The sequence below is a fragment of the Drosophila mojavensis genome, unplaced genomic scaffold (assembly GCF_018153725.1).
Source record: "Drosophila mojavensis isolate 15081-1352.22 unplaced genomic scaffold, ASM1815372v1 contig_74, whole genome shotgun sequence".
NCBI lineage: Eukaryota > Metazoa > Arthropoda > Insecta > Diptera > Drosophilidae > Drosophila > Drosophila mojavensis.
In genome coordinates, this window is record NW_025318899.1 from 17,746,620 (window position 1) to 17,763,892 (window position 17,273).

Genomic DNA, 17,273 nt, shown 5'->3' on the forward strand with positions numbered 1-17,273 from the left:
AAAATATCAAGCGAAACTATTTCGTGATTTTAGAGACAAATATTTCGCTGATGACAATTTGAAGCAATCATTTTTGAAACAACAACAAATAACAAAGAACAAAGAATGAACGTTAAATGAAAGCAAACCCGTATATCTATATATAAATAAATTATATATATATATATCTATATATAAATATACATACATATATATTAAATTAATTATTATGTACACTTGTATTTAATTGTATTTGAAATATTTAGTAAATTTTTTGCGCAAGTTACAACAAATTAATAAAACTAAAAACAAAATACAAAAAAAAAAAAAAAAAAAATACTAAAACTCAATATACCCACTTCACTGTCGTGAATGAGTATAAAGAATGAGGAGATCGCACGTTGACGGGTTAACAGCGGATAGAAAATGGGACTATTTGTAACATAAGGGATAAATTAATTATGTGCATGTGTGTGTATAAAAATAGCTCAAAACAACAACATTAACAACAATTTCAAATGAATTTTTACTAATTAATGTGTATGTGTATGTAAAAAAATTATTAATGACAATTTGTTGAAAACTTGTAAATTTGCAAAAGGAAAAATACGTGTAAGAAAAGCAATTTTAATGGTGCCTTAAAAACCAAACCAAGCAAATTTTCTTCTTGCCCCAAACAGAACTCGATTGAGAACCGATAACATGCAAACAGTGAGTGGCCTGCGTATTATTCTTATTATTATTATGATGATATACATGGCATGAGAGTTTTCATTCCTTCGACACTTCCACAGAGTTTCTCTCTCTCTCTCTCTCAGAATTTTCCCTGCTTCGGCATTGTTATGAGCTTGCCCCACAAAGAGCCGGGCAATGTGATTTGTTTGTATGTATATGAATATATTTTAGTTAAATATACTACTTGTGTGAGATGATGCATATTAGCCTTTCGACATAAAGAACTTATCCCTTTTAGAGACATTTGACCCACAATTGCTCAAAGCTATTCGAGTTTCAACAACCAAAAGAAGAAGACAAAATCCAGAACAAGATCAACATCCAATGTGTGTAGAGTTGCCCGTTATAGTACTTGAGAAAAATAATAAACAAAATAATAATAATAAGGAACGGAAAATATATTATGTATTTACATGGTAAATTTATGTAATAAATTTAGCTGCAAGTAGTATTTGAATAAAAACAAAAACATTAAAACACCGAAAACCGAAATATTATCCGGAATAAGCAATTAGCCAGCAAAAAACACATATAAATGTTTCTCTCAGTGTAATTACAAATCACTTGAATGTATTTGCTCACAATTTTACAATATGTGTCAAAAAAAAAAAAAAAAAAAAAAAAAAAAAAAAAAAATTAAACAGAAATGAAAGTGAAGAAAATTCTACATTTGTAGAAGAAAAAGCATTTAAGGCACTTGAATGGGTGGGAACGGAACGGATATATAAAATAATTGTTAAAAGGCAAATATAGGAAAAGATAAAAAAAATGAAAGAAAAACAAAAACATATTTATATACATATACATAAAAAAGAAGATTGAATGGAAGCTTATTATTAAGGTATTTTAGATATTCTTATTTAATATCCAAAATGAAAGAAAAGTGAACAGATAAAAGACAAAAACAAAAACCATTATATGAGATGAATTTTTAATTTAGACAACATATGAAACGGCAACGTGTTAGGAACCACAGCGGTATAATCGGGTTGAAGTAAGAAATACGCAAATTTATTAACTAAATATTGGTGTTAGAAAATGTTAGGTAAAAAATACAAAAAAAAAAAAAAAAAAAAACAAAAAAAAAAAAAAAAGAAGAATACTATAACTGAAAAATATAACTCATGTGTAATACAGAAATCATACGCAATGACATTAGCTGAAAATGGCTTCAAAAAATACAAATTATATTTACATTTATCGAAAAGAAATTGGCCTCAGGCGAGAGTTGAAATTTGAAAATATATTATTTTTATTGCTATTATTATTTAAATACTAAACTAAACTAAACTAAATTTCGAATTGGTTTCCTCCCATTTTTCAGCTAGTGTCATTGTCACATATGCTTAGCCTTTAAACGTGACTAGATGATAGGGATATCATATGAGCAAAGTTTTGTGTTTTTCAAATGAATATATATATACGTATGTACATACATATTAATGAGTGGGAATGAACGGATTTGTCTATAGAGAATATTGGTGAATCGAGCATTTTCTCGATTCCCAGCTGTCAGTTTCTACATGTTTATATGTATCTATATATGTGTATGTATAATATTATTCGTATACCGTTTTGTTGCAGCATTATATTGAATGGTTCAATGCCAGATAGAAAAAGTAACTACGTGTATTCCAATTCATCAAAGCAATTGAAAAGGGAAAATAGAGGGCGATTTCCGTATTGCCAGTAAATACATACATATACGAAACAGCTAAGGTTTCTCTGAAATTAAATAATAATAAAAATGAAAACCAAAAAGAACATTTAACCAATAAATTATATAGATCAAACGATTAACTACATACATACTTTACATACATATATACAAATATATATACACACACAGACACATACATAAACAAAGTTGAAATACATAGAATGCACTCTCCAACATGATCATTGGACAGACAATATCTCTAGAGAATTGGAATTGGAATTGTAATTGGCGAAAACAAAACAACAAAAACCAAAAGGAAATAGTTAATGCACTTTGCACATATATGCGACTTACAAACTGTTTATTATTGTACTTGTATATGTGTAAAAATTATTAAAAATAAATAATAGCAATTCACTATATAAAGACAATTGCATTTCCAATGAAACAATTTGAAGTATTCGTAAAAAAATAAAATAAAATAAAAAATAAAATAAAATAAATAGAAAATGGGATAATTAGTTCATAAGTCTCTCTCAATCTGTCTTTTATTTGAAAAAGAATGAAAATGCAGAGTAAAAATTGATAAAACTGAACAATTGGGATCAACTTATATTTAAAATATAAGATTAAATTATAATAAAATAAAAAACAAAAACAAAAAACTAAACAAAAAGAAACAAAATACAAATACCAGCGTTAGTTGTTGCTATCTATATCTTAACTAGTTGCTGACAACCATTTAAGTACTACTTATGTATTGCATAATTGTGCCAAAAGACGACAACAACTAAAACAACTACAACAACAACAAAAACAACAACTCTTCAACCACTAATAAGAAAACAAACAACTGGCCAAAATGTTTTTCTTTAAGCAACAACAACAAGCAGAACAAGAACAAGAAAACAATGTGAAATTTTTGCTTATTTTTGGGGGAACAACACAAAGGAATTATACGAATTTCAACAAAACGCAAATTTATGTGAATTCATTTGAAAGCCAATAACATTGACAGCTATTTAAACGTTCATATTGCGCTAAAAGGAGCTTATTTAAAAAAAAAATAAATACAAAAACAAACAGCAACAACAACAACACAAACATGCAACTAATATAACAAAATACTATGTATAAAAAAAAAACATTTTGAAAAATACAATCAGAGAGAAGCTAAAAAAAAAGATAATGAAAACTGGCTTCAGTTTTTAATAATATTTACGATGCGGCTGTACTTTTAGTTAAACTATTTATTAATTTCGAAATGCGTGCCAAACTTCATTCTTAAGCAATTGAGAATGTTGCAGTCGAGCGTAGCTGACTGCGTAATACTCGTTCAAAGTTTACACAAAATACTAAATTGAAATACATGCGATACTTTGGTAAGATCACTTAGCATGTATTCCCCATTTTATGCTTTGAGCGAACCCAAATTATTTTATTCGCTTTGTGAACGAGTTAACGAATTCTAGTTAATTTTAATAGTTTTACTTTTCATTTGGTATATTAAAAAAATACTAATTGTTGCATACTTTTGAGGCAAATATTTAAATAATTCATTTTTCATTGCAAATATGTTGTTTTCTATTTTAATTTTCTTAATATACAGTCCTATAATACTAAAGTGAGAAAATATTTGAACAAATATATGTAATTAAATGAAAACTAAAAATTACCATATTTACAAGTTGTAGAAAACTGCAAGGCAATCATAAAACTAGAGCTTCAATAATAAATAAAAAAATATGAACAAATGACATAATATGAGATTGGAAACAATTTTCAAATATTTGTATGTACGGCTAGAGGAAAAGCAAAATACAAATAAATAGTTGAATGTTTTTGGACAAATATATATGAAAATATTTGCGTTATTATTGTGGTGAAATATATGACAAAAGCAAAACAAGTAAAAAGACAAAAACTAAACTAAAAGTTAGTGCCAATTTGTAGTGCAAATTTTTGTTTGCCGACTTTGGGTTGAGACGATTTTTTACGTTTTTGTTTGGAACTGTATTCGAAAAGTACACACACGAAAACAAAAAAACAGTTGGTTTCAGAACCACCAATTTTTGGGAATTTTTCAAAAGTATTTTGAAACATTAATAGATAATAAAAAAACAAGGAAAGTAAAAGAAACTATTTAGAGAACAGCACCGCTTCGTTTTTTTATGTGTATAGAAAAGAAAACCAAAACGCAATGAGAATTTAATTCAATTGAGGAAAATACTGAAAAAATACTAGCCCACAAAAAGTAGTTACAGAGTTGATAGAGCTCAAGTCAATGTTTTTTTCTGATTATTGCACAGACAAACACACAGAAAATAGTAAAAGAATACAAAGTAACTCTTTATAGACCCACTCTTCTTTTTGTATGTGGCAAACAGGGACAGACAGAGACAGAAAACTGGATATGAAATGATCGTAGAATCTGTAGAATAAATTGAAATATTTGAGAGCAGCACTGATACATTTTTTAGACTACGATAATGAATGAAAGATTGTAAACGGTAATGGTATTCGAGAGAATGATTATTGAATTAAAACTTGTTTATCTGTGTACAACAATAATATTTAAAAATACTTCTTAAATGTGTACTATCAGTCTATACAAAAGTAAAACCAGATAAAACCAAAAACAAAACAAAAATGCATTGCATAGATACAGGACTAGCTTGAGCCGATCTGTGGGCTCAGCATGCTGATAAAAAGCTGTTAAATGTAGTTATAATCAGTTGTGAATTGATTAAGTCGGCAAAGTGTTAATGAAAGCTGCTGCTGAGCTGCCCATAGAAGAGGGCTCACACACACACAAACACACTCACATACAAGAATACTTACAAACATATTTGTTAAGCACTCAACATACCAAAAACCAAAAACAAAAACATAATCACAACAAAGTTTAAACAACCATTTAAATAAATAATAATAATAATTTAAAAAAAAAACTACATACAATAAGCAACGGTAAAAAAGCGATATTAATAAAAGAAAAATCATTGCGAAATGTACAACAAAATGGTAAAAAAAAAGAAACCAAACAAAAAAATGAAAATAATACAAAAAAAAGCAAACATTATTTACAATATATTTACAATTCTATAAAAAATTATATTTAAAAATATTTACATATAACGTATATACATATATACTATGTATGTATATGGACAAATACAAATCATTAAGCATACACACATACACACATTAACATCGTTTTACACACCCACACAAACACACACTCATACACACATTCACACTTACATACATGTGCAATAAAAAGCGAGACACAAAGTTAAGTGCATTATAATTGAATTTATAGATTTTAAGAAGAATTTAAACCGATTATTATTATTATTATAATGAGTAATCTAACACAGTGCATATGTATTTATTCACTAATCATATAAACATCATAATATATATAAAAGGAAAATATATATACTGCAAGTTTATTTCGTTGAGATTCAACTACGTATCAGTCAGTTACACTGCATATATCATATCATCATCTATATACACCCCCACTCACACACTCTCAAACTCTTATACACACACAAATACACGTATATTGCAAATTTAGCCAAGTCAGAATGAAAATTTTAAAGAAAACCAAATACAAAGCTAAATGTATTGCGTTCTCGAACTAAATGTGTTTTGAGTCAAATTTTTACTTCAAATACAAGAAAAAACCAACAAAAACAAAAAAACAAAAAAATATTATAAAATAAAAAACCAAGCAGTAAATAGCAAAACAAAAAGAAACACTGAAAATATTTGGGGATACTTTCTATATATGTATTGGGTGTGAAACAACATGGAAACATGAAAACAAAACAAAAAGTAAAACAGAATTAAACACAATTTTTGAATTCATTAAATAAAGGTATGTGTTTAGATATATTCAAAACAAAATGCAAACAGATGTTTTATTTTTGAAAGTGGATCAGCATCGGCAAGGCAAGTGCCAGAGTCTTTGAGACCTACAATACCCTGTACCTAGAAGCCATTGAAAATTATGGAAATTATTGAAGCAATTATGGTTTCGCTGAGGGGTAACAAATAGCAGAAGTCGTAACAGACCTTGTTTTGCTCTATCGTAGTATTGTAGATCAAACTAAAATATTTAAATCCAGGCGAACAGCTAAATCGATATAAAATCTCTAATCTACTATAGGTCTTTGAGTCCTTAGCACTTTAATATCAAATATGGAATATTTATCAAGCTAAGATAAAGACAATTAATGCTAGGTCCTACATTTGAAGTGAAACGAACATATATTTTTCATTAATAATCAGTAGCAGCACGCGACAGGGTATCCGCTAGTCGATGCACGTTTTGCAATCTAGCTCATTCTTAAGAACTCGTATATGCACTCTGCTGAATTTTCCGTTTTGAGCTGCGGTTGACATTTTGCAATTTCAGTTCATTTGAATTCCAATAATTTTTTTTTTACTGCTGCAATGTTATTCAAATTGAAATGAAACCAGTTTTTGTAAAACTTTAATATTGCGCCATGGTATAAATACTTTTCATGCCAATTTGATAATTGAATTGGCACTTGACGTGGTTAATCGAGTATGTTAAGCCATTTAATTGCCCTATAACTATGTCCATTTCGTACGCTAGGCCTTGACAATATTTTTGGAAACAAAAAAACTAACATATTTTCTATTCATATTTCAAGTTCATATTTTTTTTAGTCATGAACCATTCATAAAATAACAACAATAAATATAAAATGTGCCAAAAAAACAAAAAGCTTTGTTTCATTCATAAACAAAACGTTAAGAGAATGAATAGAGGAAGAGAGAGAGAGAGAGAGAGAGAGAGAGAGAAAATTGGGAGAGAAAGGTAGACAGACCAGTGTTGCCAGCTTCGCCTATTTCAGGCTAGATCTAGCCAATAGCTTTATGTTATGTTATGTTATGTTATAGTGTACCTGAGATATGAAGTATATCAACATATAGCTTTATCAATCATACATATATATTAGCCAATATAACTGCTTCTATGTCCTCTGTCTATCTCACAGAATTATGTCTGTTTGTCTGTCTGCCTAACAATAGCAGGGACCGAAGAACAACTACCGAAGATCATTCATTTCGTGTTTCTATTTAAGTAAAACGAAGTTAGAATGCATGCAGTAGCCGAGGGTGTTCCGATTGGTCACTTAAAGGCCGACGGGAGCGACTCTTACCTGGCGTCGGGCTCAACATTTGAGAGCGAATTAGTGTTTGAGTGGAAGTCGCCCTATATAAAGGGCTGCAGCTGCAGCATTTCTTCAGTCGCCCATTAACCACTCAGAGGAAAGACAGCGGAAATACTTGGAGGAAATACTAGATGGGGCAACTATAAAAAAGGTAAGTAAATAAATACATAGCCGTGTATACATATTTTGTGCCATTGTTTGATTTTTTATTTACTATTGTCAAATATATTTTGTATGTTTCATGTATTTTTCATCTAGCCGTAAGTCCAGCATTTTTAATGCTACATTTTAGCCTTTTTTTATCCACAATCTAACTTACTTCGCAGCTGGCATCACTGAGGTAGGCACACATACAGAGTGAGACAGAAAGAGAGGCAGAGCGGGAGCATTGTTTGCATTTATAAACAGTTTGCACTACTATAACATTTGATAATGTACTATTAGCATTTTTGATTGAAATATGTGATAGTCGTTGGGGTCTGCGATTTGTTAACACAGCTGATTGCGTCGATAAGGCGGGCGGCGAGCATGACTATCGTACACTATGCCAAAAGCACGTGTCGAGCTACAATGTGAAGCGCAAACGATTCGGGAGAAGGCTAAAAACCCCAAGCTGCGGCTCCCCATGAGGAAAATCCAATTTCCATCGCATTGTTATTCTAATGACTTGTCAGATATGAAAGTGATTAAATAAATATCCGGCTCCAAACCGGTTCCGTATAACTATCTCTGGGAAGTGTCAGTGCAATTAGCAATTAGTTGGAGCTCATAAAATGCTTAAAAGTTGCAATGCTCAGATAGTTTATATATATTTCTCTTAAAAGCTTGATAAAAATAGATCACATTTTTGTTTTGGAAACAACACGCGGATAACACGTGAACAGAATATAAAATATGTTTCACATGAAAGGAAAAAATGTCAGTCTGAGCAGCGGAACACATAAATAATATTGAAATGCTGTAAATGATTTCAGTGCGATTGATATAGAATTATATATTAAATATATATTTATTTATGTAAATATTTACTAAAATTCTAATTATAAATCATAATTTTCACCCCAGCTACAAATTAATATATGATTTTAATGTAGTAAAATACTTATTTACATAACAAATAAATTGTAGTACCTCATAATTTGGCTGTTACTATAAATTAAAAAAATATTAATTCAAAACAAACTTTACGCTTACAATTATTTCTACTTTGCAAATTTTTTATAAAAAAAAAAGTTATAATTAAAGAACAAACAATTACACAAAATATTTAAGTGCAATAAAATACTTGTTAATTAATTCTGCACATAAACAGAGCAATGAATTTTAAGAGACTTATTTATTCATTTATATTACTTCATAATAAAAATTTACTTTTACCTTAAAGTTTGCAGCTCAGCAAAATGTAAAAAAAAAATAAATAAATAAATAAATAAAAAAATAAAAAATAGAACAAATATTGTATATATTATACATATACATATTGTGATGTATACATATTTTTTATATCTAAAAATGTTCTAAAAACATGAAAATATTTTTATTTAATGGCAGAAACATTTAAAAATATCGGCATAAAAAAAAGCATAATAAATACTTTATACGACTGATAATAGAGTATTTTCAGAATTGATTAATTAATTTAGTAGAACACGTCATTAATTACACATTTCAGCTTATCACGCGTATGTACATGAAAAGAAATCAGTCGTTTATCTTTGATTGCAGTCTGAATAGGCTTAACATCTATATAAAATTGAGCAATCTAATCAAAGCAGAGAATGCCAATGTCTAGATTCGCGTAGTTAATCTGTCAGGACAGGGCCTAATGAGAGCCAACTTAAGCAATTCGCCCGAGGCGGCGCTCTGCCGAGATCATGAGAGAGAAACAGACAGAGCGAGAGAGGGCGAAACACCATAGATTGACTCAACAGTTGGGCGTTCGCCCTGTAGTTGCGATCCGACGCTCGCAGTGTGTCTCGTGTTTTCGTGCCGTGAACAACGTAAGAGTTGTTCGCAGTTAAAAATAAACTTGGCAAAAATAAGAAGAAAGCGAAATCATTCAAAACACACGCGTATAAATAAACACGGAATAGTTCATTAATTGTGCACAAATTTGTGAAGAGAACTTGGGATCAATGCCGGTCACCGAGGAGTCGCCACCTGCGACCATTCCCCAAATGGAGGTGGCCACCCAAGCAAATGGCCCCGATCCCGAGGACATAACCCTCGATGCCATACTGAAGCACATTGGGCAGTTCGGTCGCTTTCAGCTGTTCATCTTCCTGCTGATCTGCTTGCCGATGATGTTCCATGCCATGTTCTCGGTGACTTACGTCTTCACGGCCGGAACTTTGATGCACAGGTGAACTATAGTTGAGCTTAGTCAGTTGGTCGGTGAGACGAGTCTCAAACGAAACTCTTCAAATCAACAGATGTAACATTACAGAGTGCGACGGGCCGAACAGCCGTTACGAGGAGCCCTGGACAGAGTATAGCATACCAAAGAATGGCAAGGATTTGGACAAGTGCAGACGCTATGAGAACAAAGAGCTGTCCAGCTGGAATCAAACTGCGGACATTTGCGTGGCGAGTAATTACAACAGGGATAATGCCGAGCGATGCGCCGACAATGATTTCGTATTCCGCGATCAAGAATTAACCATTTCCAATGACGTGAGTATCAAAGTTCTGCTGTGCGATTAACCACGTCAGCGAGACGACGATGTTGGGGGCTCCGACAGTTATCAGGCCAGGGCCCACAATAAACACCAGACTCTCGCCAGGCATGGACTTTGATAATAAGTCATCCGATTTTCTGCACATGTCAGTGATCCAAGCAAGACTTGAGTCAGGTTGGCTAGTTTTCTGGCAACTATTTGGCTACCTTATCACAAGTTCAATGACTAGCCCGGCCTCTCTATATGCTTGCTGTCACCTTTGATCGCATACCCTGGCAGAGGGGCCTACAAAACTGTAGTAATTGTAAATTTTCATCGCCGATAAGCATGGGCCAGACGGCTAGCTGTAAGCCTTTCACTGCTCATTAAACACTTGTTCAAATATAATCAAGTTCGTATAGTCTGAATGGCCCTATCACTATCTATTTTAGCTCTACAAGCTCTACAAGTACAAATCTGAGTTGCTCTCTTCACATTTTCCTATGCCACAAAAGCAAGTTTTCTCAATTTTTGATATGTCTGGTTTTTAATTAATTTTCATTTTTTTATAAGCATGACAAGAACCTGAACAGAACAGATTTCTATCATAATTGAGGAACGCATAAGATATAATTAAATAATTATTATTAATTACATAGATAAATTTCCACATAATATAATTTATTATTATTTATTTTATTTTTTATTATTTTTAATTTTTTTAAATAAATATTTTATAGCCTATAAATTTGGATATATATTATTCTATATATTTAAATATATAAATTATTTTAATTGTTTAATTGTTTAACAAGTAATTACTTTTTACTACTTTTAACTATATTTTATAATTTAGGCTTGAAATTATTTTCTAAGCTTTTTTCTTCATTTTGCTCAAAATAAAATCATTTAGGTTTTATAATATATATTTTTTAGATTTTTAAGTAAAAAAAAGCATGAAGCTTACATTGAATCATTTCTAGACACGTTCGTAAATATCAAATATATTCTCGTACATACCCTAATGCGATTTAACACTATTTGTTTAACGTTATATTAATATTTATGGCGCTATTAAAACTAGAGGAATATGAAATATGTATATGCTCATATCTATTATAGCCACGCTGAGTGGGGGCATGATAAAGTCGAAATTGCTTGAAAGCTACTCTATAGATTCTTGGAATTGCGAGGAATCGCAATAGTATTATATCTGCCATAGTTGTAGAGCTGGCAACAGAAATAAATAATTATATACATGCATTATAGAGATAGTTTATAAGGAATATATGAATCAGTAAAAAACACAATACAATTTTTTTTGAGACAGTGGGCATTAGGAAGTCAGCATAGGCCTATTAATTTCTTCTTCAATTGTAAACACTTAATAATATTATTGTGAAGGTAGTACCTAATGTTGTTTACCAGGAATAGTTCTTGTGATAAGCTCATAGTTTTATCACTCGACTGATTGGCCTTGACAAATGCAAGATAAATGTGCCACAAGCCGCAAAGCAGAAGCTCGGATTTTCAGGGGCAATTTTAATGGCAATTTGCAGCATACATATGTAAATAACGAGTCTAGATTAGATATGCAAATGGAGCCAAATCACATAAAGAGCTGATAAACAGATGAACAAACGACTTAAGTGAATAACGACCTGCGAAATGGAACCATTGTAGTGCCAATTTATTATTATAAATGATTGCAACTTTTTCATTAAGAATTCCTCGAGATGGATCAGAGAGAGTATTAAGTTATTCTAAATGATCTTTTGTAGTTTGGAATTTACTGCGACGATGAGTGGAAATTATCGCTGGTCGGCACCATCAATAATCTGGGGCAATTCTTTGGCATACCTCTGGGAGGCGTTGTGGCTGATCGGTGAGAATGAAAACCACTAAATCTGGAAATTTTCCATAAACATTCGATTAATTTGTTTAATTTGCAGCTATGGCCGCAGCTTTTCCATTGCGCTGGGCGGCATCTTTGGGGCGGTGCTGGGTATTGTGCGCTCGTATTCGCCCAATTATGTTTGGTTTCTGATCTTTGAGTTCTTGGACAATCTGACCAGCAGCACGCTCTACTCCACGTGCTTCATCATCGGCATTGAGCTGGTCGGGCCGAAGCGGCGGGTGCTCGCCTGCAGCGTGATCACCGTGTTCTATGCCGTGGGCGAGGTGGCGCTGGCTATGTTCGCCAAGGGCTTCCAGAACTGGCGCAATCTGCTGCGCATCACCTACGGGCCGTCGCTGATCCTGCTGGCCTACTTCTGGATACTGCCCGAGAGTGTGCGCTGGCTGCTCAGCGTCGGCAAGGAGGAGCGTGCCCGCGCCATCTTGCGCCGCGCGGCCAAGGTGAACAAGCGCAAGCTGTCGGAGAGTGTGCTGGACAAGCTGGTCATCGCCAACAAGGACAAGCTGCAGCAGTCGGAGGAGAGCAAGTTTCCCATTCGCGAGGCTTTCCGCAACTTCAAATGGCGCATTGCCAACTGCTCGCTCTGCTGGATTGTCAATGTGCTGGTCTACTATGGGCTGAGCCTGAATGTTGTGCTCCTGGATGGCGATAAGTATAATAACTTTGCGTACATTGCGCTTGTGGAGATTCCGGGCTTCTTCATGCCGCTGCTCATCATGGATCGCTTTGGCAGACGCTACTCGCTGTGCGGCCTGATGATCTTCAGTGGCATCTGCTGCATCGGCACCATTTTCGCTGGAGGCGATCAGCAGGCACTGCAGCTGGTGCTGTTCCTGGTGGGCAAGCTGACCATCACGGCCAGCTTCCAGGTGCTCTACTTCTTTGCCTCGGAGATCTTTCCCACCAACCTGAGGAACAGCCTGCTCAGCTTCTGCTCGATGATGGGCAGATTTGGCTCCATGCTGGCGCCGCAGACGCCGCTGCTGGTATGTCAAGGCATAGCTCACATTTCCCAAATTCTATTTCAACTCAATTTCGGTTTTCTGATTTAGGCCAAGTATTATGCAAACGCTCCCGCCATTCTCTTTGCCTGCGCCGCCATCTTCAGTGGCTGCCTCACGCTCTTCTTCCCCGAGACCACGAACCTTGTGCTGCCCACCACGGTCAAGGAGGCGCACGCCATCGGTGTCAAGAAACCGCCAAAGGATCAGAACATCAACCAAGCCGCATAACAGCCTTACTCTAGTCTATAAGCACTTCATAGTTCTAAGCCAACCACGAGACAGTTCAAAGACAACTTTGCATTATATATCATATGTACCTATATATACTTATTGACAATATATTTCTATATCTCTATTTGTCATTACTTTGTCTTAAGTAATTCGAGATATTAATTAAAATAGACTACATTCGCTGCTCCACTCAGAGCCAAATATATTTAAATCTATTATTCTGTCAGAAAGCTGCGAAATATCCAAAAGTCGATCCAATGGAATCTATTGAGTGGAATCCAGTTTAAATTTCACAATGGAGTGTGAGTATTATTAATTTAACATCCATTTTCAGATTGTAAAGTTATGTTTATATGCCTATATGTATATAGTGGAACACTTACTAATTATTTTGATTTGTTTACCATTTACGTAAAAAAAAAAAAAAAATTATTCTGATTTTAATATGCAATGCAAGTATTTTATAAAAATATTATTGGAACTTTATAGTGTTGTATATTTCAAATATATTTTGTACTAAACAATTTTCAACACAAAAATGCAAAAGAGAATATTAATTCAATTTCATTAAATAAAGTTTTAATGAAACTTGATTTATTTGAAATATATCGTATACTATAAAAAATCTTCAACTTATAACTAAGAAAAAAAATTGCTTATTATAACTGGTAGCATAACTGGTTCATAATGGCACACAGATCGGAATGATACAATATATACGGCAGTTCTCAATATGACCTTAATAGTCAACTAGTAACATTTCAAGTTTCCACTGTGAGTTAGCCTAGCTGCCTTAGCTGTGCAAATAAATATTTGAATAATACTTTAATGACGGAGGAACTAACTGCTTGCAAGCATAATTTGAAATTGTGGTAAAGTATTGTATTTCTTAGTTGCTCTGCGTAAAGAACTTGGTAATCGAATGATTAGCCGAGGTAGCGTTTAAGGTACTATTTAGCTTCTTGTTGGCAGGCGGCGGCGTTGACTTTTTGTTCGTTGCGGTGATTATCGTGCGCACCTCCAGTTGATTGAGTTCGCGCTGTAGCTTTTTGGCCATATGGAAATCCAAATGTTCCGGCATATCGACGGATTTGACATATGTTTTGCATTCAGCGCAGAGCTCCATGGGCGCATTGCTGCAGCTGGGAGGTGGCTCCAGTGGTTGCTTGGGTGCCAAGAACTTCGTAATGCTATTGGCAGGCTTAGGAGTTGTTGTTGTCGCTGCTGTTGCTCCGCTAGCCTTTTTAGCTTTCTTTGCAGGCACAGGCTTTGTTGGGGGTGAGGCAGCTGTTGTCTTTGTGGCATTCAATCGACTACGCTGCGCTTCCTCGCGCTGCTCCGAGCGCAGCTGTCGATTCAGCTGCTGGGCAAAGTGATGATCGCGATGGGTTTGCAGTGCTCTCACATCGTCGGGTATTTGGGCGCCACACTCCTCGCACTTGACAAAGCTGATCAGACCTGGGCGCAGCTCGGGCCGTGCGTACTCCACGTACGTGTTCGTAAAGTCTGTTAAAGTCCCTGTTTCACTGGAATTTTGCTGCTCCAATTTACGTTTTGATGTGGAAGGCTGTTCTGGTGACGGCAGAGCCACAACTTCTTGTTGTGGATTATAATTGATTGACTGCTCTGGTGGCACAGATTCAAATGTTTGCTGCGGCTCATTATTGCTTGATTCAATCTCATCCAGTTCTGCGGCCAAATCTTGCATTTCAGACGAATTGTCGGCCTTAGACGTAGTCTCATTTGATTGCTCCGCTTCTTTCTTGACTTCTCTTTGCTGCTTCAGATACTTGACAAAAAAGCTCTCTCGAAATTCAGGAGGCGTCGAAGTAGGCGTTGCCTTGTCGTCGCTGGCATCCCTTGGAACAGACGCATCCATCAATTTCCTTTTAAATGACTCAAAAAAACTTTTCTTCCGTGCTTCTGTTGCATTGAGAGGCGTGGCTGTCTCCTCTGCCAGCTTATCGATTTTGGTTTCCTCTTTCGACAATCCCTCTTCCGAGGGCTTTTCATCCACTTTATCCGTTCCATTATGTTCCTCTTTGCGTGCTTGCAAGTAATTCGCAAAGAAGCTTTTCATTTTACCCTCCTCGGTTTGCTTCGGCTTCGTTTGCTCCACAACTACAACTGGCTTTTCCACGCCCTCCTCCACACTGATGCGACGTTTCTTGGCAGCCTGATTGGCAAACATAGTCTGCAGGCTGTTCTGCGCACTGGATGCCGATTCGAACTTGCCCACACTGATGCCCAGAAATTTGATGGCATTGTTGAGGGCAGCCTCGCTGCCAGGACGCAAAAACGTCTTTGTGTTGGCCTTGATCAGCTCCAGAGACTGCTTGACGAGCGTCTCCTGATCGCATTGATTGAGTGGCATGGAACGGGAACTGGCCACCTCTTGGCCATCAATGTCCTGCACATACTGCACAACCATTTGCTTTGCCTTGCGGTTGTTTTCTATGAAATCCTTCTCCAGGCGATCATTTATTTCGCTCGCTAGCTCCCCCAGCCAGTGCTGCAGTGTCTTCAGGCCAGTTATATTATTGCGACCAGGGAATTTTTTGCAGCAGCCAATGCTTTTGGAGTAAAAACGTGGCGTCACTGCTTCCAGATCAATACCACGGGCTATGTTATGCAACCAGGTGCTGTGGGGAATGGAAAGTTAGTTAATCAAGAGGAACGTAGATAGGTGAGTTTTCCTCAGCTCACCCACTCTTCTCGTCCAACTTGCGCTGCAAGTCCTTCTCGCTGTATTTGAGCACCTGGCCCAAGAACTTAACGCCGAGTGTTTCGCACACTGTTTCTCCGAATTTGCCGCCCATTCCCTTGATTTTACCTACCGGCAGCTGGTCAAAGAGCGGTGGTATCTGCGCTAGCGGCAGTATTGTCTGTTTATTCGGCTTGTTCATGCCCGCCGCCAGCTTCGCAAGTATTTTATTGTGTGCAATGCCTGCCGAGCATTCGTAGCCCGTTTCTGCCTTGACTGCGGCACGCACTTCACCCGCAATGCAGGCGCCAATCAATAGACGCAAATCGCTTTGACGCACTGCCGGAAGGTCGTTGGGATCGTAGGCAAGCACATAGCGTTCATCATCCACATAGGGATTGGAAAAGCGATTGGTGATCTTATTCACATATTCGCCAATATTATCATAGCCAACGGCATGGCAATTGACCAGCTCTTCGGGCTTCAGTGCAAAGGAGCCCTGCAAGATATTCTATTAGATTTAAATATTTACTATATTCAATTCTCACCGTTTGCAGCTGCTCAACACGTTGATTAACTGTCTCTGTTATGTCCAGATAGGCCTCATCGACAGATGCGCGCTCCAGCAGCTGGGTAAAGCGCTGCAGCACATTTGCCACCTCTTTGCCGGCATCTCGATATTTACTCGTATCTGCCTTTTCTCTTATGTTGGGCACTTTGCACAGGATGATGTCGTGGCACAGTTCCTTGGCCTCATCGCCTCGCATATGCCGTGTCACACCCTTTGCACGCGCCGCATAGTTTACAGCTATGATGCCGCCTCCGCGCCAAGGATTGTATTGCACCACAGCTAGCGGCTTGCCTTGATACTCGGGATGCTGTTTCTCCTCTACTTGGCAGAAAAAGCAGTCCATGTCCACCAACAAGACCACACGGTCATATTTGTTTTGCATGCCCACAAAGGCACGCGTGGAGTTACTCATAATCTATAGTCTTCAATATTTTCTTTCCATCACTTTTGCGAAATTGCGACTTTGATTTTGAAAGCAACAAGCGGTCGGCATCAGCTGAGCGGGCGTGCGAGCGGGACAAGCATATAGCACCGTAGCGTACTTCAGTGCTGCCATATGGTACGTTCATCCGAACAGCTGTCTTCTTAGCATTCACTTCAG

The 17,273-nt window shown here is 35.7% G+C and overlaps 2 protein-coding genes and 1 long non-coding RNA gene across 3 annotated transcripts; 2 read left to right on the forward strand and 1 right to left on the reverse strand.

The window, feature by feature from the left end:
• Positions 1-5,566: 5,566 nt before the first annotated feature.
• Positions 5,567-8,313, forward strand: LOC116804346. The gene is made up of 2 exons (XR_004364320.2): positions 5,567-7,738; positions 7,914-8,313. It is a non-coding gene; the product is annotated as an uncharacterized LOC116804346 (long non-coding RNA).
• A 1,231-nt stretch (positions 8,314-9,544) lies between these two features.
• On the forward strand, positions 9,545-13,602 carry LOC6582880 (organic cation transporter protein). The gene is made up of 5 exons (XM_002008527.4): positions 9,545-9,949; positions 10,020-10,260; positions 12,026-12,129; positions 12,197-13,148; positions 13,215-13,602. The coding sequence occupies exons 1-5, from the start codon at positions 9,723-9,725 to the stop codon at positions 13,392-13,394; spliced, it is 1,704 nt and encodes a 567-aa protein (XP_002008563.1). The 5' UTR covers positions 9,545-9,722; the 3' UTR covers positions 13,395-13,602.
• Positions 13,603-13,948: 346 nt separating this feature from the next.
• LOC6582881 (DNApol-eta) lies at positions 13,949-17,183 on the reverse strand. Its single transcript, XM_002008528.4, has 3 exons — positions 16,650-17,183; positions 16,104-16,600; positions 13,949-16,039 (listed from the first exon to the last, which is right to left on the reverse strand). Exons 1-3 carry the CDS (start codon positions 17,082-17,084, stop codon positions 14,287-14,289), a joined length of 2,685 nt encoding a protein of 894 aa, XP_002008564.1. The 5' UTR covers positions 17,085-17,183; the 3' UTR covers positions 13,949-14,286.
• Positions 17,184-17,273: the final 90 nt, after the last annotated feature.

Bases quoted from the DNA above. Each gene is read 5' to 3' on its own strand.
- LOC6582880 (XM_002008527.4), top strand. From the start codon at position 9,723: ATGCCGGTCACCGAGGAGTCGCCACCTGCGACCATTCCCCAAATGGAG. The intron at 9,950-10,019 runs GTGAACTATAGT...TCAAATCAACAG, and splicing joins GCCGGAACTTTGATGCACAG to ATGTAACATTACAGAGTGCG. The intron at 13,149-13,214 runs GTATGTCAAGGC...TTTCTGATTTAG, and splicing joins CGCCGCAGACGCCGCTGCTG to GCCAAGTATTATGCAAACGC.
- LOC6582881 (XM_002008528.4), bottom strand. From the start codon at position 17,084: ATGAGTAACTCCACGCGTGCCTTTGTGGGCATGCAAAACAAATATGAC. The intron at 16,601-16,649 runs GTGAGAATTGAA...AATATCTTGCAG, and splicing joins GTGTTGAGCAGCTGCAAACG to GGCTCCTTTGCACTGAAGCC. The intron at 16,040-16,103 runs GTGAGCTGAGGA...CATTCCCCACAG, and splicing joins AAGTTGGACGAGAAGAGTGG to CACCTGGTTGCATAACATAG.